Here is a 17582-nt window from a genome sequence, read left to right on the forward strand (position 1 = left end):
TGCCCATTTTGTTCAGTATTTTCATTAAATGTCTCATGATTTAAAAAGCTTTGACACAATTAAATAAAAATATAAACATAAAATGTACTTGTCTTCTCCCAACTGTTGACACCGATTGTTGTTTGGATTAATTCTTGTTAGTTTCTAAAAAAAAAAAGGAAATTATTTCATACACATACAAAAGAAATGCCAATTATCTAGAAAACCTTACAAATGTATTTCTGCTTGTAAAGTTTATTGAGGTTTCAGTGCCATATTGATACATCCAGAAGATGTTGCTGAGAAGAAATTAGTGGGTAAGAACTGTTGATGCTGGAGCAAACTGAAAAGAAAAACTGGAGCAATCTAGATGATAAAAATAAACTGAAATAACTAAAATAAAAGCACAAAAAAGGCTATTTAACAGTCAGTTCTGTCTTCTTGCATGATATTTTACAGTCAAGACGCCATAACTCTTTGGTAATGGTGGAGTTTGATGCCTCTTTAGGCAGTACATTTTTAAAAGGATTAGTGAAATCTGAAAATTTCTGAAAAACCAGGATTTTTAAAGCTAAAGTTTAATCCATTATCAGAAAACTGAGTTTGTGATGAGAGTACTGGGAATTTCAGCAGGAATATGCCATAAAACATAAACGTCAAGAAGGAAAAGATGGCCTTTTTTAGGTCTACATTCTAAAATACATTTTAAAATGTTTGAAGAGAGCTATAGGTCAGGGCTACTCAGTTCCATCCTGTAGCTGCTTAAACCTTGCAGCAATCCTGTGCGCTTAAAGGAGCCTAAACAGACAAGAGACAAACTGAGAAAAAGATTGCTCCAGAAACACTCCAATGCTCATCGTGAAGTGTGTCAATAACTGTAAACAGAGTATATTCTTTTTGGTGTTTGATCATTTCAGATCTCTTAAATTGTGATTTTGTGCATATTGCACAAAACTATGAGCAGTTCTGTACAGTTTTCCTGAGAGCAGTATGTCCCGATCTCACTGATCAGTTAGTGTTAAATGTCATCTGGAACCATAGCTGAGCTCCCCAGAGGGTCCTGTACCAGAGGAAAGGACTTCCCAGTTGCATTCTGTGATACTTCATCTTCATCAGGCTTCCAGCCTTTAATGGCACTTAAAGGCATTCCCCCTTCAACACACAAAACGCAAGCAACAGGTTTTCTTATAAAATGAACCAGTTAATGTTATTATGAAACCCATACCAATAAACTTTACAAATGTAGTATTATTATCTGAATGTGTTAAACTTATAAACAGTTTTGTAAACTAAATACAAATCAGAAATCAAGACTCATTACAGTCTATAATAAGCTATGGTGAATTACAGTCATCGCTTTGACTCACTTGTTTCATTCACTGTGGGATTTTCTGTGCCATAATGGAAATTATTCTCATTTTCTGCTGATTTCTTAAAGTTGTTCAGCTAAACAAAAGGAAAATATATCAAAAGTTAGTCCATGTAAACTTATGGAAAAAAAGATGACGCTATGACAAGATAAATATACCTCTATGCACATAGACCCAGAGAGTCGGTTGGTGAATGGGCCTTCATTTTCAAATCTACAGGAACTGCAGGAAAGCCAGAACGACATTTATTATCATTTTCGACAAAAACTAGCTTCAATCAATCATACTAGAACTGTGAGGCATTATTACTTTGAACTGTGCGATAATGCTGGCTCACAGTCAATCGATGCTTCTTCGCTCTTCAAAAAAGGAGAAAATGTTTTAAATGCAAAATACAGACAAGTGAAAATCAATATGAGGCATAAGGCCGATCTCACTTGTGGAGTTTTGTTCTGGGTTTTTGCATCACAAGAATTTTCGTCTTCAGTGTCACGATTTCTGGCATGTTTTTGGCGCTGTGTCTTCACATAATCAAATGTGCTTATGCCTTTATAAACTGTAAAGTACAAAGGACAACAAAGATGAGCAGATATACTGAAGTGGCAGAAGGATAATCCTAGGCCTTATGATATAATCACTCACACAGGTAAAGGTGAAAGCCAAGCAGGTGACAGAGCAGCAGCAGGCAGATGGTGCTCAGCACGACCGTTGTGAAGGCCAATATGAGTAGACTGGCTGAACTTGTCTATAGGAGCTAAAGGTAAAAACACCAGCCATGTTGTGTTCCCCTGGAGAGCTAAGAATAAAAACACAACAGACAAAAACATATTTACAATAATGAAGTTAATAGAAATATGATCTGTACTTTTCTTTAAGTCTAAAAAATGAAAATAAAGGTGAGAAAGAAGGTCCAAACTCTTTTAATTCTTCGGTTTTATAAGATAAAGAGTATGGTCCTTAGACCCCTTAAATAAGACAAAGACAACTTTGGTTAAACAAGGTATAGCAATCGCTATTTAACAAAAACTACACTGAAAATACAAAGGAATTTACTTGATAAGGACCAGATAATTTACGTTTGCCTAGTTTTGACACATAAAGCCTTAGAATGAAAGAGTGTACTTTTATTCGATTTGACTGTAGGTAAACTTACTGTCAAACTGTGGCGATTTTCGTAGGCTGCGTGGATCCAGATAGTGTTGAATAAATATGTACAAGATTATGACAATAAGAAAAAACACACCAACGGTTGCAGAGACAAGTGCTAAAAAGAAGAACCTGAAAGTTACACAAAACCTGATGTTACTTTTACAACAGCACATGCTTCATTTGGACAGCAATCATAAAATCTGGTATAGAAACACCACTTGTTCATCCAGACACTTAACTTACCTGTAGTTTCTTCCACCCACACAGGTGTTGAGCCACTTGCAATGATGGTCAAAATCTTCCACACATTTGTTGCAAACACCACAGTGCTTTACTTTGGGGCCACTACAGGAATATGTTATAACAACATTACACTCAATTAAATTCATTTTCAGGATTAAAACATATTTCAAGTTTCCAACATGTATTTTTCTCCTTTAAATGTTCAGTTTCTGCTAACCAGTAGGTCCTAGGTCACTTCTCTGCTGTGGCAGTACTTCATGCCATTCTGCTTTCTCAGAGATTCTTTAGTTACACTATCCTAGGTTGCAGCTGGCAATAAGTCCCCATATGCAGCCTTGGGAAAGCTTAGGAAGACAAATAACTGCAGGTTCTAGTAAGAACAGTCATGCAGCTCTCAGCAGATCTCCTGGGCAGCAAAGGAAGGCCTTTCATTGCTAACTGCAAGAACAATGGAAAATTGGAGTCCATCTTCATGATGAGAAGTTCATTTGATAGGGAACAGTGACATTAATGACTGCCAAAGCCTTAATTACAATTAATGACAGGCTTTAAGGTAGAAGAACACAAGAATGGCCTGGGCTTTGATTGTAAGCGGCAGTTCAAGTGCAGACTAATTTTCATGCATTTTCTGGTTTAACTTCTGTAGACAAAAGTGAATCAGAGCTTCTATTATGGTGACTAAATACATTGATACCTGAATAATATACAACCAGACTAACATTTCCATTTTTGTGTGGTGTGTTTGACTACAGCTACAATTTTAAAGGGCTAAAAGGGATAATTATTTGTCAGAGGATTTCAGATTGTTGAGACAGTACTATTGATGCTATTTTTTGTACCTGTTTTGCTCTCCTTTACACTAACTGTAACCAAACCTTGCCAAAACACGACGAGCTGTTGTTGGTTTATAAATTAAAGTCAGAAAGCTTCTGGTGACAAAGCCTGGAGAATTGCCCATTGACTCTACAAATTCATGTGCAGGTATGTGATGAGCGTCCTTGGAGAATAAAATCAAATTTGAAACAGATGTTGGGGATACCTACACCTGAACATCACATAAATAGCAATGTAGATCCTGGATAACATGTGGCTGCTTTGTCCGGTCAAAATGAGGCATTGGACTGGAATAGTTCTTTTTGGCCCTCACACTGGCATCTGCTGGATCTATAGACACTGTAGCAATGTGGGTGAAAAAATGTACAATAAATGAAATGCCTGTAAGCTGTGCAAAACAGTCAAGGGAAATAGCACTAATGTCAGGGAAGAAGGCTACCATGATTTTTGATAAATTCAAGTCACACAAGAACAATAAACTGCAAACACAGTTCAACACAAGCACATCCTTTGTGTAAAACCCAAGGACATAAACAGTCCTCATAGCTGAGAGGAGCTTTGAGGGAAATTAACTAGTGTGTTGACATCACCATACACCATACAACATGCAACAAAAAGACCACTGATTATTACGTTGCTATGGTTCAATGTAGAGCACAGAAAAAGAACAAGTCAGGCATGACTGGAGCTTATACAGGCAGGTCACACAACACAATGTTTGTCTTGTCACGCAGGCAAAACAAAACCAAAGGAGACACAAATAGTCTCTTCATATTCATACACACACACACACACACACATATATATATATTTATGTGTATATATATATATATATATATATATATATATATATATATATATATATATATATATATATATATATATATATATATATATATATGACATCTACAGCAATCTTTCTGCTGGACATTAAGGATACAGCATAGGCCACATGGTTCCATGGCCGAGGCAGCAGAGGGATATGAATACCAAAGCAGACTATTGCGAGGAAGCTGTACACCAGCCATCCAGTTACTTGGAAGGCTTGAGGGGGCCACGACCACCCGTTGATCCTCGGAGGTTTGGAGGGGACAAGGTCGTTTTTGCTACTGCCTTGCAAAGGGGCCGTGCGCCTGAACCTCCAGCGGAAGCAGTTCATCTGGACAGCGCCGTAGTACACACAAGTCCTGCTCCAGTGGAGTGTGAACACATTTGGAGGGGAAATGAGTTAGGGAAATGAGCTGAAGATAAAAACACTAACTGTTCAGCCCTGAACCTGCTCATACTCTGGTAGTTTCATCAGGGTACAAACTATTCCTTCAGCTGCGATAAAAAGAAAACAAATAGAGACATTTTATATAATTTGAGCTAACTAAATGGCACTGAAATTTATGTCGTTGTTGCCAAATAAAAAAGGAATTAAGTAATCTGTACACGCAACATTTTTTGTAGTCTTTTTTGCCTATAACTACTAAGTCAGACACTGATGTAATATTCACCAACATCTTCCTCTAAATAAACTGTAAAAGATCAACTCCAGCCTTTAAACCATTTTATATCAAAGTTCTTATCTATAACAAATTACTTACTTTTGGAGGAGAAACGGCAGCCACAGAAGTGTTGTTTTTTAAAACAGAAGATTTCTCGCATAATATCCCAAAATGTTTTTTTTTTTCAGCTGGGCCGGTGGTTCACATATTTACATTAAGTAAGGTGTACGGCCATGAAAAGCCTAATCATATTCCTGGTTTTAAAAAGTGCTACGGCGTCCTTGTGACTGAAGGACGTGAGTCAGAAGTTGAAGAATCAACTCACTCAGCAGGTCTGAACAGTGCTATGGTAACTGTCGCACTGCGCGTGCGCACTTCAACTTCTCTCAAGATACCAAGCTTCATTAGAGCCCTTCTTTGACTGAATAAACAAGTGTATGCAGCCTGACTTTTAAATGTACAATCATTGCCTTTCATCATATTCGTTTTGCCCAAGGTTTATCCCCCAACCTCACCAAATAGTTGATACTCTGTTCCCTTAAGAGAGAGAAACGCACAATACACTTCTGCTTTCTCAAGAATTTCTTTCCTTAAAGGCTAAGTTTAACCCCACTGTAACCTTACATTAACTTCCTCTAAAAGCATTTTGTGTGTGCAGATGCTAAAACACCCTACAAAAGCATCAAACTTACAGTACAAGCCTACAGATGTGAGCTCACTTCTGCAAAACTCTCAGAACTCAGCTGAGGGCTTTTTCACAGCTGCTGGGCTTTAAACCCTTTATCTGTATATTAACTATTTTGGCATGCATACTGCTGTAGGACAGTTATAGCATTACAAACCTGAATGCAGATGAAAAGTTTCAAGTTTTTGTCTGTTAAATGATGTGCACACATTTATGAATACAGATGCAAATATTTATTAATAGAGGATTGCCCTGATACAATTACACAAATACAATACAGTCTGTACATTTATTTTCAGTCTTTAAAACAGATCTGAAGATCATGGGGTTTCCACAGTGCTTTAAAAGTCCAACAATGAAAACCCAGTGACATCAGCATTGGGAAAACAAAACGGCAGTGTGAGTGGTCAACTGTTAGCTGTGCCTTCTGGCTCTGGAGACTGAAGAAACTCATAGGGATCATGAACCATTTCAGATTGGTCCCCAACACCTAAGTGGGATGGGCTCCCTGTGGAGATGAAAAAAAAACTTTAATATTGTGTCATTACTAAGTCATGGAATGTAACAAAAGAAACTATAGATTGATCTTGATGCGCATACCTAAATGGTGTTGGTCCCTTTCTGAGACATTAGAAAGGGAGGACAGGTTGGATGACGGTCTGGAGCAAACTCTATCAACCTGAGCCTCTTGGAACTCCTGCAGGAGTTTATCAGTATCATCAAAATGCTGGTGGCTATCCTCATTCCCAGGCTCTTTCTTAACAGTTTTACCTGATAAAAAAGGAAGAGTGTCATCCATATAAATATATTAACCAAATGAAATTAAATGAACAAGCAAACACACACAAGCACAGTGAAGGAATAAAATAAACTCAAAGTAAGATTCTGATTGTAGTACTATGTTCATTTATATTGTTTGCAGCTGGATAAAAATCAAATTTCCAAAAAGAAAGATTCTTAAAAAAAACTAAAACTGTAGAAAAAATGTCAGAATTATTTGCATTTTTCATCCAAGATGTTTTCCTGCTACGTCTGTGCTGCTACTAGGATCCTTGCATTAACATACTTTCATACTGGCTCTTCCTTACTCATCTTACTGCTCTGATGAGACCACAGCTGGATTACTGCCATACATGTAAGTGCAGTGAGTTAATAGAGGATAATCACCTAATGGGTTCAGCATAGAAATATCCAGGGACATATCAGGGTAACTCTTCATTGACATAAAGTCCAGCACCGAACTGCTGTCTCCCAGGCCAGTGCCATCTGACAACTGAATAAAAATACCCAGCATGAATTAGACAATAAGAACAGTGAGAAACATTACTGTCTTAACCATTTTAACAGGATTACATACCTGCATGTCACAGATGTTGGACTTGGTTTCATCAGCTTTCAGCATTATGTTTCTCGTCTGAAATGAAGTATCACATTTGTGTAGAAAACTGGTGTAATCATTATATTATGAGAGGAATGTTGTTTTGACTCCAGGAAGAATAGCTGTATTGCAATAGCTAATGGAGATCAATATAAATACAAATACAAATACAAAAATAGTCGGCCATTGTCAAACTAATCTTCTTCAAAACTATAACAGCTCAAGTCAGACAGTTTACCTGTCGGATTTGATTAACAGCTTTGGAGTGATCGCCTGCTGTCATCTTGTCCAATAGTCCATCGACCCAACGCTTGGTGACACTTCCACAGCCCTTGACAAAGTCCTGTATGCTAAAAGAGATTAAAAAAAGATTAACAAAGTCAAAAAGTCCACTGTAACTGGATACTTAATAATTACTAAATCTCTTTTATTGTAGTTTTTAGCTATGACAAAGAATGCTACCCCACCTAAGAGCGCACTGTACTCCAGTGTCATCTCCATAAGCTGAATACAGCATGTCCATCTCATCAGACTGCAAGTCTGGAAAGATGGAGTTCTTCTGAAGGCTTTGGGTGTTGTAGGCACTGCTAAGAAAAGTCACTAATATAAACAAGAAAAGGCTGAATTTAATAAAAGTCAAACACTATGTGCATATTTGTGAAATTTAAATTGCAGTTTACCTTTATGTCTCCTGTCATCTTTGAAACCTAATGTTGTTAATCCAGGCAGAAGTTTATTTGACAGAGAACTAAGGTCTACCTTATGGGTTTCCTCTTCTGCAAAAAATAAACATAAAGAAATATAGCTCCTTACATCGAGAGAATATACTAATGTAAAGCAGATCACTTGATGAAACAAAACAAAACCAGAGCTTCAATGTTAAACAGGATGTGGAATGGTAGCAAACCTTCTGCATCAGGATCAAGCTGATTCACAACGGTATACAGGAGAGAGCCATCTGGTTCTTTACGCAGATAGCCCATCTGAAAACACAGAGCAGTAATAACACTAAATCACTGCAAACTTTACTTATAAAAGTTAACAGACATGAACAGCTGTTCAAACACCACAACTAAAAGTTCACTCTTTACACAAACTCGTCTAAAGTGTAGTCAGTAGTCAATAGGGTCAATATGTTAGTGTTAGCAAAAGAACACCTTGGAACTCGGCATATATCTGTTGATGCGGTCTCGAGCTTCATCTGCAGAGTGTTCAACCAGCGCCAGAACATGTTCTTCTGCTGTGCTGTCAGTCAAGCTGCAAGCGTTCCCCTCTGGTTCAAACAGGTAACTGAGATGATAAAAATAACAGGGTTAGAGCATTAGACAAGATTCAAACAGCATCAGATGAGAAGACTTGCCTGCCGGGCTCTCTGACAACATACCACTCCGTACACAAACGAAGTGTGCTTTGTTTTATTTAAATGAGGGCTACCTGATGACTTCCTTCATGTCTTTAGCTGGTTGTTTTCTGGACTTTTTTGCAGATTCCATGGGGTTGGGGATTGTCTCTTGAGGAGGAAGATCAGCTGTTAGATCTTCATCTCCCAGAATGGCTGCTTGCTGGGTGAAATCCATGTCCTGCATGAAAGACATGCTGCGCTTCAGAGCCAAAAGCCGCTCCTGAGCAGACATGAAACAACAAGAGTAAATATTTACCTCATCAACTTAACTGGGAATCAACAGATGGGACATACAGGTGGTAAAAATGTGTCCATGCAAACAATAATGCTTGACAGAAAATTGTGCATACAGATAGATGAATAAAAGACACCAATGCTTAAATATGAAACCACAAAATTTTAATTCTAGTCAAACTTTTCCAACATTTATTACTCTGTGTATTAAACTTGTTCACTAAAGACATCCAAACAGGTGTTATTTAAAAGTGGGTCTCAAACCATTCAGGTGTTACGTACAGCAGTGTCATGGTCTAGTTTTGGTAACATTTTCAGAAGTTTGTCTGGGCTGTCTCAAACTTTATTTTGATTCACAAATTTAACACAAAAGAGAAAGTTAGCCAATTTGATTTTGACTGAAAATTTGGATCATTAACAGATACTTCAAGGTCTCTGCATTAACATTAATATAAACTGTTGTCTATGTTTGATCAAGCATCCAATGGATGAACAGTCGTATGGCTTTTTAAATTCATTTTTAAGACAAAAAAAATACCAACAATATTTCCGTCAAATGCATATGTGTTTAGTTTTTAATTAATAAAACACCATACCTTGCTCATCATCTTGAATCCTGTATGAAGCAGCTTCTTGGCAGCCTTATAGTAGACCGTCTCCGGTCGGTTGTAAACCATGGCATTGTCACACATGAGCTTGAAGTCCGCCTAAGAACCAAAAAGTGCCCATTTAAAATATATGTTTACCGGCAAGTCTTGTTTTAATGATGAGGATGTTTTCAGAGGAATCTTTACCTTGAATTCTGTTACTGTGTTATAGTCGTTATTTCTAATCCTGTCTTTCATGGTACTGAAGTCCATGGGATGTTTGATGATTGATGAGTAACCAGGAGCGATTGCATCTGTTACTGGAAATGCAAAGAATCCATGAGGATCTTTCCTGAAAAGACAAAAAAAAATCACCATCACTTTATTTACATGGAGTTGTTTAGATTTTTGAGGGGAATGTTCTCATCTACACACTGGCTGAGAAAGAAATTTTTGTCAGATAATGTTGTTACCAAATTTAAGAAATCAAATTTCATCACTATTTCCTACAAGACCATGTGTCAATATGACAGAAAACATTGATCCCAGCTTGTGAAAGTTACTTCTGATCTTCTCATTACCTCAGATAAGGGCTCCTGTCTGTACTTATCTTGTTAGATCTCAGTGCTGCATTTGACACCATCAATAACAAAATCCTGTTACAGAGGCTTTGATATGTTTGTGGGATTAAACACACTGCATTAGGCTGGTTTAAGTCATTATCTGACAGATTTCAATTTGTTGATGTAAATGATAAGTCTTCCTTACACACCAAAGTAAGTAACCATGTTCCTCAGGGTTCACACGATATGTGCTTCCCTGCCGTAATATCATCAGACAGCACAGTACAGACTTTTATTGCTATGCAAATGATATTCAGATTTACTTATCCATCAATCCTGATGAAACCAATCAGTTTGTTAGATTACAAACATGTCTTATAGATATAAAGACCTGGATGATTGAATTTTCTACAACTAAATTCAGACAAGACTGAGGTTGTTGTCTTCAGATCTGAAAAACTCAGGACAAAATTAGTTAATAATTAAGGAAGGCATTTATTTGGCTTTCATTAATACGGTGAGGAACCTTGGGAGATATTTTGGACCAGTATTTGTCCTTTGGCTCGCATGTTTCATAAAACAGGTTTCTAGAACCACTTTCCATCACTTATGTAATATTGCAGAAATTGGGGACAACATATCTCTGAGTTATGCAAAGAAACTAGTCCATTCCTTTATTACTTCAAGGGTTGGATTATTGCAAGCTCCATTGTATATAAAAAATAGTTCCGTTACTGTGTTATAGTTCCATAGTTCTAAGTGCTGACTATGGAAAACTCGTCAGGATGTGCATAAAATAAAAGAGTGAATCAGTGTTTCCTACCTCTGCAGCTGTCTCAAGAAGTGTTCCAGCAGTTGTTGGCGAGGAGTGGACTCATTCTCTGCATTGGAGAAGCATAAAAATAAAAAATAAAACAAATAAACATGTGTGTACACATTTACAGGAAAATGATACAAACTATATGATGTGCTGACAGACATGGAGACTACCTTGTTGTGTGCGACATGCTCTAACTGGCCTGTCTCCTTGTTGTTCTACCTCCATCTTCACACTGGGATGAAACTCCTCCACTTCAGACTCCACTTCAAGCCTTTCTTTCTTCTTTTTTTTCTCCTCTGGCTAATAAAATGCATACACTGAATAAATGATCTGGCAATGTGATAGTTAGGAATTTATAGCGCAAAATCTCAGTTTAGGTCTCCTCACCTCTAATCCAATACTTATACTTTTGGACAGTGTGAATGGTTCAACAGGCGGGCCGGTACTTGCAGCAGAAGCAGCTGCTGCCTCTGACTCATTCTGCTCTCGTTCTCTCTTTTTCCTTTTTTCCTCCTGTGAGGCGAGATATAATTTTACCAACTTAACCTACAAGTGATGCATATACCACATGGAGCCTTGATCTTCTGTTTGCTAACCTTCCGTCGTCTTCTCTCGTCATCATCCACATATTTGTCTTTATCTTTTTCAGACTTTTTCTTCTTCTTTTTCTTCTTCTCTTTGTGCCGTTCTCGCTCGTGGTCTGATCTGTCATCGTAGTAGCTGGAGTCATGGCCTGAGCCGGAGAGCTCCGTCACCTCACTCCCTCCAACTTTGAGCTTGATCTTCAGCGGCTTCTCAAGAGCTTTGTCTTCAAAGTCTATGATAAACAAATTAAGAATAAATAAATAAATAAAATTACAATAGAATTTGAAAGAAGTGTGAAGTCAAAAGACAAGGCAAGTTTATTTGTATAGCACATTACATTTTCTAAGATAATTCAACGTGCTTAAAACATTAAAAGCAAGAAACCATGAAAGGCAACAACAAATAGCAACAATCACAAGATAATTAAAAATTAAATTAAAACGCCAAAAGCAAATTAAGTTAAAAGTTAGCATGCAGATTTCATGTATAGCTGTATAAAAAAATAAATGTTTTTTTTTTTAACCTGGATTTAACTGTGCAAGTACATGTACTGTACAGAATTATTATTAGAAAGTGAGTTATTTAGTAAGAGCTGTATGACAACATTGGTGGCCTTCTCTTTTCTTGGCTGAAAAGCTTAAGTCTGTATAACAAAATGAATGGTTTAATGGGGCCTTGGAAATATTTGCAAGTTAAAACTTTCTAGAAAAAAGCTTAATATTGTGTTTCTTCATTGTAGTGTTTTACTGTGACATCTGATTGTTTAAAACTTCAATAAAAAGTTTAAATTAAACTCCAATAACCTAAGACGTAACCTCACTAACATGGTGAATTCATTTTAATATACAGTTCGAGCTAAATTCCATTTGAAAAACACTCAATTTATTGTACTCTAACCAGTAAGTTACTCCTGTAAAAAGCTTTTTTTCCCTAATGCACTCGCCAGGATGCATTTTGTGCTTTACTATGCTTCATTAATCTTCAAAGACATGAGGAAAAAGTCTAAGATACTTATTAAGGTTTGATTTTACTCGATTTATTGAAGGTTATGAAAGACAATAGCTCAACTGCAGATTTAATGTTGTATATATATATATATATATATATATATATATATATATATATATATATATATATATATATATATATATATACACATAAATATATATATAAACGGACATCCAACTGGAGATTTCAGAAATCTACAACACAAAACACAAGTTTGGACACACCTATACATTCAAATTTAATGGTGTGTCCACATTTTGCAATACTGTATATATTGGTTTTTACTTTAATGTCTAAATACGACAGTTATGATAGAAATGCAAAAGAAAAAAAATACACGCACAAATACATGCATAAAGGATTTTTTTCAATAGTAGCTATTTCCGCAGGTAAGTGAGAGGAGGCGCAGCTATACAAACTTTGTAATACAAACAATTATACAAAATAAATAGAAAAATAAAATAAGAATCCAGAACATCAAGGGGAGCATTTTATCTATAATGCCCCCCTTGCTAAGGAGAATACAGCATCCAGATAATCATTCTGCTTGCTTAAATGCTGGACAAGACAAAAAAAGTAGTTATTCTCAAGCCAAAGGAAAAAAAGGAAATGACAAGTGAAAACAGTAGCAACTACCTTCACCCTTTCTCGTCTAATTCTATTTTCTGAAAGAGCATTTAGAAAATATATTTACGACGAAATAAATTCCCTTTAAAAAAAAAAAAAAGAAAAAAAAAAGGTGTATTTGTTTGTAAATTTGTTTTGCTGTTTTTTTCCCCCCTACTGTTTATATTTCAGCTACGGTAATGTTACATGTTATATTTTCAGATGGATATACCTTCATAAGTCCTGTTTAGTTGAACACTATGCAAAACATAACAGACTTATATTGATGCCTATCACCGCAAGAACCTTTTGTTCCTATCTTCCTAAATATGTAAATTTCTTGCTGAAAATTATGCAATCAACGTGTTTACAAGGGGGGGGGGGGGAAAGCTGACATGGAGGGTGTCACAAATAAGGGTTTGCCTTTCACAAAGAGCATCACAATCAACTGTCTGAGGCTAATGCGCTAGTTAGCATTTAGCTAACATTTAGCTAGCTAGAACAAAAGCAACGCGGCTAAAGCTAACAGTAAAATGTCTAATCGGGTACCACCAACTGTTATCCATTCCGGCTTGTGTTTCTTGTGTTTTTTCCCCATGTTTTCGTCTTTGCAGTCGAAGCTTTGTGTTTATTCCGGTTGCCCTGCAAGTGTTGGCTGACTGTAAACAGCTAACGGAGTTAGCAACCAGGAGTCGGATGTGAAATCCAGACGCGGCATGTATTTCCGGTGAATCACATCAGCGCGCTGGATTTGACTCGGGTTTTTGACAGCACAGTACACTTTCGATAGGCTCCGTGAAACTTGTTTATACAAGGTGCCAGTTTTGGAGTCCGGATGTTATAAGGTATTGGTATTCTTTGCTCCTTTTTTTGGGATGTAAGAATTGATATTATTCAAACTGGCATGCTAACATGTTTGATTGCGCAGCTAAGGTTAGCAGAATAGCTAACGCACGGAGGGTGTGCGGTGTTGGTTTAGCACCAGAAACACTGGACCTCTAGTCTGACAAACACTGTTGTTTCATTTATATGTCCACAGCTGTAGAAGGATGGAAGGCGACAGAATGGAGGTGTCAAACCAACAAAATATCAACGTGGAAGTCCACGTTAAATCTACTAGGTGGGCTCATCCTGCAAGTTGTGATCGGGTGTGGATTGATTTTCTTGTGTATATTTCATCCTCTTTTTTTCGTATTTCAGCACAGCTAAACGGTCTGAAGTGAAGATACATGTTCAGACTCTACTGAATCGTCACAGCACGGTTTTTGGAAACTACAGATGGATCGACTTTGACGAGGAATTCCTGCAGAAAAATGTGGAATCTGTAGCTATAGTTGATGTCGAGGAAATGATAACACAGGTCTGCTTATTTCAGTGTCATTTGGAAGTATTTTTTTAAATTTTCTTTCTTTTTTTTCCCAATTCATTTTCATTCAAACGAATAACAATTAAAGCATAGTCGCGCTGTATTTATTTATTTAATCTACGTTTTCCATTCAGCCCATTGATTTAAAGAGCTGCTCAGTCTCTATTCACATCTTTATCCTGAATGAAGACGGCCCCAGCATGCTCAGTTTGGAGGAAGATGAGGAGCTTTCAGCAGCTAATCATTGGCTGCTGCCAGCAGGTAATCCTGAATACAGTCTATATAGAGATAAATAAATAAATAAAATAACCACAAAAGGGAAAAAAAACAGTGTGTGAGTCCAACCAGCAGTTATATCATCCAACTCATTGCATTTTTGTTTATTTATCCATTCATTATGTATTTCTAATTAATTTATTTGGTTTTTTTTTAAATACACATTCTTTACACTAGTTATTTAAACCTTTATTTCTGCTTTTATTCATTTCTGGATTTCTTTGTAAGATGTTAAAATAAGCCTTTCTAATGTAGCTCAAAGGCAGGATCCAACAGCCAATGAAGTTCTGCACAACGACTCATTAAACTGAGTTGGATGTGTTGAAAACCTGCAGGGCTGTGGCTCTTGTGAGACAGAGTTAAGAAAGCCTTGCTTCATGCTGTTGTAACAACTTAAAGATTTTGTGAATTCATGTAAATCCCGTTTTACTAAAACTCAGTTCTCTATAACTTAACTCTGCATATTTAAAAAAAAAACATTCAAAGATTTGAAATAATAGTTATTGCACTGTCATACAGGAGATAATATCTGAGTCAAATAAAAGTCCCGTCCTTTCTTTGTTATATTTAATTTGAAACTGAATTTTTCAGCATTGTAAAACTGCTTTATATCATGTAGATGAACCTTTTTACCCTTCAAAGCCTTCATCTTTTTTTGATAGCTGAATTCCATGGCATCTGGGAAAGTCTAATATATGAGAACGGCGTCAAGACCAAGGTAAAGTAATTAAGTAAAGCTTGCGACGGCTTACATTTTCAGTCTTCATTGTTAACTCGATATTGTATGCTTCTTCCTTCAGCTCTTGGATTATGTCACAACAACAATATACTTCTCAGACAAAAATGTGGACAGCAACCTAATTTCATGGAATCGAGTCGTGCTACTTCATGGTACACTAGTTAGTTCTTCTGCTTGAGGTTGTTTCAGATGATATTTCTATAATAACTTATTTGTCTTTTTGCATTCAGGACCTCCAGGCACAGGGAAAACGTCACTCTGCAAAGCGCTTGCCCAGAAACTGTCTGTCAGACTGTCAAGTCGGTGAGACAACCGGCATCTCAGTGAAAAGCCCTCAGCTTTGACTAAACCCGGTCTTTTCATTTTAAAATCCTTTCATCTCCCTGCAGGTATTCTTACGGGCAATTTGTGGAGATAAACAGCCACAGCTTGTTCTCAAAGTGGTTCTCAGAGGTGCACCTGGCTTTTGTGTGAAATGCTGCATTATTTTGAATGCTTAGGTTTAATTTTGTTGTAAAGAAAGTACTGTTATATCTAAGCTAATCCTGCATCTTTGTGGCAGAGTGGGAAGCTGGTCACAAAGATGTTTCAGAAGATTCAACAACTGATTGATGACAAAGACGCACTTGTGTTTGTTTTGATAGATGAGGTAAGATCTGCTTCATGGGACAAAACCTAAAACTGGATTAAATTAAATTTTTGTTTATTTTCATATTCATTGGAGCAGCACAGACTTTCTTGTCCAGTTAATATCATCCTGGGATTGAGACAGTTGTGAATCTGTTTTTTGATGTATAGGTGGAGAGTCTGACGGCAGCAAGGAACGCCAGCCAGGCGGGAACAGAACCTTCCGATGCCATAAGAGTGGTGAACTCTGTGCTCACACAGCTGGACCAGATCAAACGGTCAGAAGCCACAGAAAACAAAGTCAAATTTTCATTTAAGTTATCTGAAACGCTCCACCTGATCATCCTTTAATGCTTCAAATACATACTTGTGTTGTGATACTTTTGGCTGACTTTTCAGACATTCTAATGTTGTGATCCTGACAACGTCCAACGTGACGGAAAAGATTGACTTGGCATTTGTGGACAGAGCTGACATCAAGCAGTACATCGGACCCCCATCTGAAAAAGGCATCTATAACATCTACCTCTCCTGCCTTGAGGAGCTGATGAAGGTGGTCATAAAGCACACTGATTTTAATGTGTGTTTCTACGCTTTGAGATGCATTTAGTTACAGAAAAATCGGCTCAAGTGGAAAATAAGTGTTTATTCTGACACAAGACAGCCATGAGCTTTGTATAGATTGTATAAAATAGATGGACATGATGATGTAGCTGGACATCTTCAGTCGTTTAAAGTGTCGAGTTAACTGCTGAAACTATTTTGTTAAGTGGTTTGCCTGCCACTTCACATTACTCTGCCCATGAGCATATCCTGCTTTATCATAGCTAAATGCTGGTGGTTTTTTTGTTTTGTTTTTTTATCAAAGAGGAACGTTAATCGATCCATTCAAACATTTCCACCCAACAAAACAACACAGAATGATTACCAGAGGTTTTTTTTTAAAATTTTTTTTAAATTTTTTTAAAACTTTTAACGTTAAGATGTCATAATGTCTGGAAAGAAGGTTTTAAGGAGCGGTGTAATCCAACTAGCAATGATTTTACATCAGAACTTCCCATGTCTGTTCGCCATGTGCAGTGCCAGATCATCTACCCTCGGCAGCAGTTATTCACCATCTACGAGCTTGAAACTATGGGCTTTGCAAAGAGTGAGGTGTCGGAGCACAGCCTTAATCTAAGAAACATTGCTATGTGAGTACACAGTTCAACAACTAAAAGACCTACATCAGGAGACCAGCTGACAGTGGGGGCTGAAACTGGCAGAAGTTAATATTGTTTGTTTTTCCAGAAAAAGCAAAGGTCTGAGTGGAAGAGCTCTCAGAAAGCTGCCGTTTTTAGCCCACGCCCTCTTTGTAAAGGTACGAGTTAGATTGTAGTTTAGCAATAAACTAAAGATGTATTTTGTTTTAAATGTAGTTTTTTGTTTTTTGTTTGTCTGCAGACCCCAACAGTCACTCTTGAACTGTTCCTGGAGGCCATGAGCAGAGCGGTGGACAAACAGCGGGAGGAAAAGGCAAGCCTTGTTAATGGTGTCTGAACTGTTAACACTTTTCAAGGGGCTAACACTTGGGTTTTTATCAGTGGTTATCTTACAAAGAAGATTCTTTTTTTTTTTTTTTTTTTTAAAGCTAATGCGTCC

General features: G+C 37.1%; 3 protein-coding genes across 5 annotated transcripts; 1 reads left to right on the plus strand and 2 right to left on the minus strand.

Annotated features, from left to right (window-relative positions):
* Window positions 1–997: 997 nt before the first annotated feature.
* On the minus strand, window positions 998–4734 carry zdhhc11 (zDHHC palmitoyltransferase 11; the record flags this gene model as incomplete). The annotated part of the gene is given in 9 exon segments (XM_079241102.1): window positions 998–1131; window positions 1687–1708; window positions 1787–1905; window positions 1992–2095; window positions 2097–2145; window positions 2503–2627; window positions 2742–2843; window positions 3785–3963; window positions 4516–4734. Coding segments are annotated over 9 exon segments (1053 nt in total).
* A 1270-nt stretch (window positions 4735–6004) lies between these two features.
* brd9 (bromodomain containing 9) lies at window positions 6005–13620 on the minus strand. 3 transcript variants are annotated; one of them, XM_079239972.1, is made up of 17 exons: window positions 13490–13620; window positions 11331–11551; window positions 11122–11247; window positions 10905–11034; window positions 10738–10795; window positions 9559–9703; window positions 9361–9471; window positions 8563–8750; window positions 8286–8418; window positions 8036–8111; window positions 7809–7904; window positions 7596–7728; window positions 7367–7478; window positions 7108–7164; window positions 6918–7023; window positions 6351–6521; window positions 6005–6258 (listed from the first exon to the last, which is right to left on the minus strand). In XM_079239972.1, the coding sequence occupies exons 1-17, from the start codon at window positions 13497–13499 to the stop codon at window positions 6158–6160; spliced, it is 1974 nt and encodes a 657-aa protein (XP_079096098.1). In that variant the 5' UTR covers window positions 13500–13620; the 3' UTR covers window positions 6005–6157. The 3 variants fall into 3 exon arrangements, with proteins under 3 accessions (XP_079096098.1, XP_079096096.1, XP_079096097.1); XM_079239970.1 differs by having other exon boundaries at window positions 13483–13612; XM_079239971.1 differs by having other exon boundaries at window positions 13486–13608.
* A 362-nt stretch (window positions 13621–13982) lies between these two features.
* On the plus strand, window positions 13983–17523 carry trip13 (thyroid hormone receptor interactor 13; the record flags this gene model as incomplete). Its single annotated transcript, XM_079240209.1, has 13 exons — window positions 13983–14053; window positions 14134–14293; window positions 14434–14560; window positions 15238–15293; window positions 15376–15466; window positions 15545–15617; window positions 15704–15767; window positions 15877–15963; window positions 16113–16219; window positions 16341–16494; window positions 17022–17134; window positions 17232–17301; window positions 17385–17523. The coding sequence occupies 13 exons, from the start codon at window positions 13983–13985 to the stop codon at window positions 17478–17480; spliced, it is 1269 nt and encodes a 422-aa protein (XP_079096335.1). The 3' UTR covers window positions 17481–17523.
* Between the last annotated feature and the right edge of the window lie 59 nt (window positions 17524–17582).

Source organism: Telmatherina bonti (assembly GCF_933228915.1).
Source record: "Telmatherina bonti genome assembly, chromosome: 5".
Taxonomy (NCBI): Eukaryota; Metazoa; Chordata; class Actinopteri; order Atheriniformes; family Telmatherinidae; genus Telmatherina; species Telmatherina bonti.

Bases quoted from the DNA above. Each gene is read 5' to 3' on its own strand.
- brd9 (XM_079239970.1), bottom strand. From the start codon at position 13,531: ATGGGGAAAAAACACAAGAAACACAAGCCGGAATGGATAACAGTTGGT. The intron at 11,552-13,482 runs GTACCCGATTAG...TGTTTATCATAG, and splicing joins GGAATGGATAACAGTTGGTG to ACTTTGAAGACAAAGCTCTT. The intron at 7,024-7,107 runs GTATGTAATCCT...ATTTTTATTCAG, and splicing joins CCAACATCTGTGACATGCAG to TTGTCAGATGGCACTGGCCT.